Source organism: Mustela putorius, unplaced genomic scaffold (assembly GCF_011764305.1).
Source record: "Mustela putorius furo isolate JIRA1106 unplaced genomic scaffold, ASM1176430v1.1 tig00000095_pilon_pilon_pilon, whole genome shotgun sequence".
NCBI classification, from domain to species: domain Eukaryota; kingdom Metazoa; phylum Chordata; class Mammalia; order Carnivora; family Mustelidae; genus Mustela; species Mustela putorius.
In genome coordinates, this window is record NW_025421280.1 from 27,225,829 (window position 1) to 27,232,170 (window position 6,342).

The 6,342-nt window shown below is 54.5% G+C and overlaps 1 protein-coding gene across 3 annotated transcripts; it reads left to right on the top strand.

The window, feature by feature from the left end:
- Positions 1-359: 359 nt before the first annotated feature.
- On the top strand, positions 360-5,514 carry LOC123392465 (proline-rich receptor-like protein kinase PERK1). Of its 3 annotated transcripts, XM_045081597.1 has the most exons (4): positions 366-570; positions 3,483-3,801; positions 5,113-5,278; positions 5,368-5,514. In XM_045081597.1, exons 1-3 carry the CDS (start codon positions 484-486, stop codon positions 5,250-5,252), a joined length of 546 nt encoding a protein of 181 aa, XP_044937532.1. In that variant the 5' UTR covers positions 366-483; the 3' UTR covers positions 5,253-5,278; positions 5,368-5,514. The 3 variants fall into 3 exon arrangements, with proteins under 3 accessions (XP_044937533.1, XP_044937540.1, XP_044937532.1); XM_045081598.1 differs by lacking the exons at positions 5,113-5,278; positions 5,368-5,514 and adding an exon at positions 4,739-4,871 and having other exon boundaries at positions 360-570; XM_045081605.1 differs by lacking the exons at positions 5,113-5,278; positions 5,368-5,514 and adding an exon at positions 4,405-4,732 and having other exon boundaries at positions 361-570.
- Positions 5,515-6,342: the final 828 nt, after the last annotated feature.

Below are 6,342 nucleotides of genomic sequence, written 5' to 3' on the forward strand. Positions count from 1 at the left end.
AAGGCAGATACAGATATACCCAGCCTGTAGGGGCAGGAACAGGGCAGAGGGGGAGGGAGGGAGAGGAGGGGGAAGAAATGGGTGGCGGCATGGGTTTGGGGCAGCTGTGGAGGGGGCCACAGAGTGGAGGGGAAGGGGAACTGGCGGGGGGCAGGAAGTGTCTTGAAGGGAAAGGGAGAGTTTGAGGGCTTCAGAGTCATGGTCTAGGTGAGGTTTTTAGGAAAGGTGGGGGTTCCAGGTGGAGAGGGCGGCAGGAGAAGGCATCAGGGGCACCAAGGTGAGCACTAAGTAGCAGTGCCCCACCCCCACCCCCACCTCGCTTCCCCGCCCTCAGGGCCTCAGTCTGGATCTGGAGGCCCCACCAGGGCGCAGTCGCCCCCGGCTGCCAGCAGGGTGTGCCTGCACCTGCGCCTGCAGGTGCAGACGGCAGGCACCTGGCCGCACACCTGTGCAGAGCCCGCCTTCAGCCCTCCCTGTCCCAGAATGGCAGCCTCCCAGCTGTCCCCGCCACTTCTGCTGCTGGCTCTGGTGCTGCTGTCCGGGAATTTCTCTCCACTGCTGCATGTAAAGGTAAGAACAGGTCAGGAGGAGGCCTGGCTTCCAGGGAGCTGGAGCAGGGCCCATGGCTGAGCTCCACACCTGGCTTCTGGACCCCTCTCTCCGGCCACACTGGTCAGCCTGCCCCTCCTCTCATCTTCCCCGCCCCCCCCAAACCCGGAGGGTCGCTCCTCTCTGAAGCAAGGTGGGGCACTGGTGACAAGAGCTGGAGGGCCACCACAGCTGTAGCCCTCAGCCCCACCCAGCCCCGAAACTGCCCGAAACTGCCCGTTCTGCCATCCCAGCGGGAGCTGGACCAGCCAGAGGCTAGAAGGGCCTCCATACCCAGTCCGAGGTTTTGTTTCAAACTTCAGTTTCTTGGAGCCCACCCCCACAGGGAGAGGAGTGAGGACCCCACCCCCGCCCGCCGTGGCTCTGGTGGAGTGGGGGTGGGGTGGGGGGGGCTCACTTCCTGGTCACTTATGCTATTTATGGCTCCCAGGAGACATTCTTGGCACCTGACTTAATTTCGTTTGCCGCCCTGTAAGACAGTTCCCAGACTGCAGAAGAGTTGAACTTGGATCCTTCTCCCCCCGTTCTCCGTCTCCCACCAAGTCATTGCTCTCTCTGAGCCCATCCCCCCACCCCAAACCTGGACTCTCCTGAGTTGGGGGCCACCATGCATGGGACTCCTCCTGCGGGCAAGAGCGTTCCAAAGACCCCACACTTAGCCTCTTCGAGGAGCTCGGGAAACAGCCTTAGGCAAGACGAGTCTCCCAGCTGTGCCAGCCCCAGATTGGAACCCGTTGATTTGGCTCTCGCCAGCCTCCTGGTCTAGGACTCTCGGGGCAAAGCGAACTTCCGGTACAGTGCATGGAAAGGACCCCACTTCACCTTCTGGTCGAGTCTCCCGCAGCCCATAAGCACCTGCCTACTGGCATCCCGCAGGGATGGTGTCCCCCCGCACCCCCGCCTCCTCTCTCAAGACCCACTGCTATTCTTCAGTTCACTTTAAAAGTTTGGCTCCCCGAGGGTCCTGAATTGGCTGGGGGTCCACCATAGCCCTGAGTCAACTTCTGATTTCAGCAGAAATTCCTCAGTGATGGGAAGCAGTTTGGGGAGGCTGGCCTCTTCGTCCCTGACTCCTTGGGGGCCCTCAGGGGCCCTCTTCCCACCTTCCCAGTCACCTGGGGCCAGACTCCCTACCCTCCTGAGCCTCAGTTCCCCATCTGAAAAATGAAAATGACATCACGCCAGCGCACGATGCCTCTTCAAGCCTTCCCTGGTCATCGCCACAGAGCCTAGGAGACCGGACAGAGAAATGGGGTGGGGTGGGATGGGGCATTGTGGGTGCATACACCCAGCTCCCTCCTGGGTCGAGCCCTGGAGTCACTTCCTCATTTTTGCTACCTGGGGTTAGGCAAGAGGAGCAGCAGACTTTTGCGCTGGCCAAAGTGGATGGGGTGGGGCAGGGAGCGGTTGACGAACGAACTGGCAAATTGTTAAAGAACCCGGGAGCCCAGAACTGGGAAGTCATTGTGGGAGGTGGCCCACAAAACCTTCACCCACTCTGTCTAGCTCCGGGGCTCAGTGCCTGGGGTGGGGTAGGAGCCAGGAAGCGGCTGGAACAAAGCAGGGTAGATTTTCAGAGACCCAATCCACTGATTCTTCCTTCCCAGAGCCCAGGACTCTAAGCCAGGCCCTTATTTAAGGCTCTGAGTTTAGCCTGGGGACCTTCCAGGTACCTAGCAAAGAAAATTAGGGGCTGATTCTCCCCGGGAGCTCAGAACTGCATCTGTACAGCTGAGCGTCACTGGGCACCAGACCTGTGTGAGTGCTCAGAGGCCCTGACTTCATGTGATGTCCATTTTACAGGCAAACAGAGCCCCCAAAGGTTTAAAAGAGTTCCCCAGGGGGGTTGCAGCTGACTGGTTCAGGTGGTGGAGGTTGGGAATCTTGATCTCAGGGTCATGCGTTTAATTAAGCCCCACATGGAGGGGCTGAATTGGAAGAAGGAAGGAAAGAAAGAAAAGAAAGAAAGAAAGAAAGAAAAGAAAAAAGAAAAGAAAAGAGCGAGCTCCCCAGCATGCTGCCTGGGCTCAGAGGGCCTCTAGAATCCTAAAGCAAGGTTGGGGGCTGGGAGAATCTGACCTGGCCTGGAACTCTGGCTGTGGGACTTCAGACAGGATGCCTTGCTTTCCCACTGAGCACTCAAGGTGGTGCACTAAATTTTCCCTGTCTTGCTGAGAGGCAGGTGTTTACTATCTGGGATAATAAGGAAATTGACATCCAGAGAGACGCTGGGGCTGGGGCCTCCCATCTCGTCCCTAACCATCCCCTCCCCTCCAGGTCAGTGGCATTTTCCTTCCAAGCGTTATTTTTTGGGGGGCTCTTGGAGAGCAGAATAGAGAAGCCAGCTTCGGCGCTACAGCCCTCCCTCGCCCAAGTTCAGTGGAAACCTCCACCAACCACTTCAGCCCCCTGAGTTCAGAGACAGGCTTTACCATCCACCCCAGAACCCTGAGTTTAGAGGCAGACTTATTAAAACACAAAATCCAATGGAGTAAATTTGAAGATCTAAATGGCTTTATTCAATAATTCACAAATTGGGCAGGGGCCCATCTTAGCAGATAGAAAGGAGCTCTGAGGAGCTGTACAAAATGGAAGCCTTTTATAGGCAGAAGGGGGAAGGGAAAGGAAGTTTCTGGCAAACGGTGGATTGTTTCAAGCAGGTGTACCTTCCTAGTGGGAAAAGTGGAGGAGAGGGAGTCTACGAGGCAGATTATCTCCCAAATCCTGACTGGGTCATTCCAGATTGACAGGGTAGAGGTCACACTTCTGTGAGAGGGGTGGACACTGCAATTAGATCAGGTAGTAAGTCTTGGTTTGGTGATGTGGGGCTTAGCACAAGTGACTCCATTTTGAACCTGTTTCTTTTTTAACAGACTCAACTGACCAGAGCTCATAGGTCAGGGGAAAACTACCCGAACCCCCACAACTCTTTAAATTTAGAGACATCGTCCTTCACCCAACCCAACCCCAGCCCCACGCCCCCCAATTCAGGGCTGGCGTCCGCCTCCTCACAACCCACTCACCCGAGTCCTGTCTACCCTGGTTCAGAGCTTACCCCTTTCTCCCACTCCAGTCCCCCAACTTCCTCCACCCTGACCCTGCCTTGGAGCCCCACCTCTCTCAGCCCCAGAACAGAGCCCTCCTCCTTGCCCTCAGCCAACAGTGATGAGACATCTGTGACCACCTGCCCTGGTGAGTACCAAGAGGTTTGGGGGTTGGAGAAATGGATGGGGGTACCAGGCTGCAGTTCTGGGATTGACCACTAGGGAGAGACACAGACCTGAGAATATGTGGAGAAGGGCTTCTCCCCAGTCTCTACCAGGTCTCATCTTAGCCTTTCAGACCTTCCTTCTATGCACATTTATTAAGCACCTAGTGTATATCACCAGGTACTGTGAAAGATAGCTTTGTCAGAAGACAGATTATAAGTAAATTATGTATTTTTTTATACAAGAACAAAATAGACAGGATAAGGGGCCAGAATGCCAATATAAGTGGATTGAATTAAAAAAAAATTTTTTTAAAACCCTTTTTACTAAGTAATCTCTACCTGCATGTGGGGCTTGAACTCACAGCCCCGAGATCAAGAGCTGCATGGTAGGACTGACTTTTTTTTTTTTTTTTTGAAAGATGTTTATTTATTTGTCGGGAGAGAGAGAAAGAGCACAAGCAGAGGGAGAAGCAGGCTCCCTGTTGAGCGAGGACCCTGATGCGGGACTAGATCTCAGGACCCTGGGTTCATGACCTGAGCCAAAGGCAGATGCTTCACTGACTGAGCTACCTGGGCGCCCCTAGGATTGAAATTTTTAAAGAACGGTCAGCAAATGTCTCCGTTTAAGGAGGTGAAGGAGGGAATCACCGATATCTAGCAGGAGAGCAGTCCAGGCACAGCCTGCCAAAAGGTCTTGAGGTCAGACTGTACCTGGTAGATCTTGGGGAGGGCAAAGTGGCTGGAACGGTTGGTTGGGGTGGATGAGTGGGTTGCGAGTGGATGGGGGGCAGCCAGGGTAGAGTAGTTGCAGAATGTGACCATACAGGGGCCCAGGGGTTCTGTAGAAGCCAAGTATTGTTAGGGAGTTTAGAAAAATCTGTCCTTCTAAATAATATGTCATCTCCAAAATGTTCAAAGGACGGTGTGAACACAAGTCACAGGATGCAAACCGCCTTCCCGAAGTGTCAATTTTTATGTGTATCCTCAGAGCATTTCTGCATTTGGAAATAGAATTCTAGATTCGATTTTTCTCACTTTGCAAGAACCCCCGGCGAGTGGCCAGTGAGGGCAGTGAAAACACAGAGAACTGAACGAATTCCTTACAGATGGATGATATTCGCAAGGAAAAGGACAAAGCTGCTTTAAAAAAAAAAAAAATTTCACAGCACCAGCAGGAGGGGAAGGCAAGCACAGCTTCCTGGGAAAGGACTCAAAAAAGCTCCAGGCCCTGGTGGGTGTTTCAGCCTTGGGAGGGGAGGGGTCCACTGCTGACTCAGGCTTCCTCCCTTCAGCTCCGGGTGACTCTGGGGCCCCCGAGTTGCACAGGAACCCAGGCGTGGTGGTGGCTGTGTGTCTGGTGGTGTCTGTTTTGCTCATCGGGTCTGTGCTGATGGCTGTGAAGTGCCGCCACCAGGGTGTGTCTGAGTTCTAGAAGCTGGATGACGTCTCCACGATGAGGTGGGGGCTGGGCTGGAGGGATGGCCTTCCCAAGTCCCTGCTGTAAACCCTGCTGGTGCCTGAATGTCTTTTGTGTGTCCCTCCTCCAGGATGCTGTGAACCGAATGTCATCTTCAGCCCATTGCCTACCGGAGTGATCTCCACGGGGCTGAGAGAGAAGGGGGCTTGGATGGGGCAGAAGCACCTGTGGAGGGGCTATGCTTACCAGAATAAAGCCCGTACCATTCCTCTGTGTCCTCCTGCGTCATGGGCTTCTGTGACAAACGTTTCTGGGTGTCTACTTTGTGCTGGCGTCATAGTGGGGACCATTTCTCTACCCTCATGGGGCCCACAGTCTCAAAGGTGGGGATGGACAATAGCCAGGGGACCAAATGACATCATTTTGGGTGGAATGGAGGGTCATGGAGTCACAGATTGGGGCTGTGGCGAAATCCCAAGGGCCCACGTGTCCAGGTTTTCTGAGAGGGCAGGGAGGTCTCTCTGGGAAGGTAATATTTGAACTAAGACCTGAAAGGTGGGAAGGAGCCACCCTGGAGAAAGCTAGGAGGGTGTCCCAGGAAGCAGGCACAGCAAGTGTAAAGGCTCTGTGGTAGGAAGAACTTGAGATGTTTGGGAAACAACAAATAAATGAGTGGCGTCAGAGTAGGGTGAGCGATTGGTGACTGTGGGGGCTGCACTGACTGTGAGCAAGAGTGTGGGTTTTAGCTCAAACATCAAAGGGTAGTGTCCAGCCAGCAAATTCCACAATCTAGTAGATCTTCCTTCAAGTGTTCAGGAGGGCAAATCAGCAGGGGGAGAAGGCAGTCCAGGAGGCAAAGAAAGCACCAGAAATGGTTCCCCCATCTTGTCTCAGTCCTGTTTCCCAGAGTCTGAGCCCGGTCCCCCACCTTCTCCCCTCTCATCACATAGGAATGAAAATAGTACAGGGAGGGGCAGGCCTTTGCTTGGGAACCCTTGTTGGGTTAGCGGGTTCTTCCTGTGTCCCACCCACCCTTTGCCCCCCCCCCACCCCGCCCCGCCGAAATTTCCAGGCTTCTCCAGTGGAGTGGGACATGGAGGCTCCA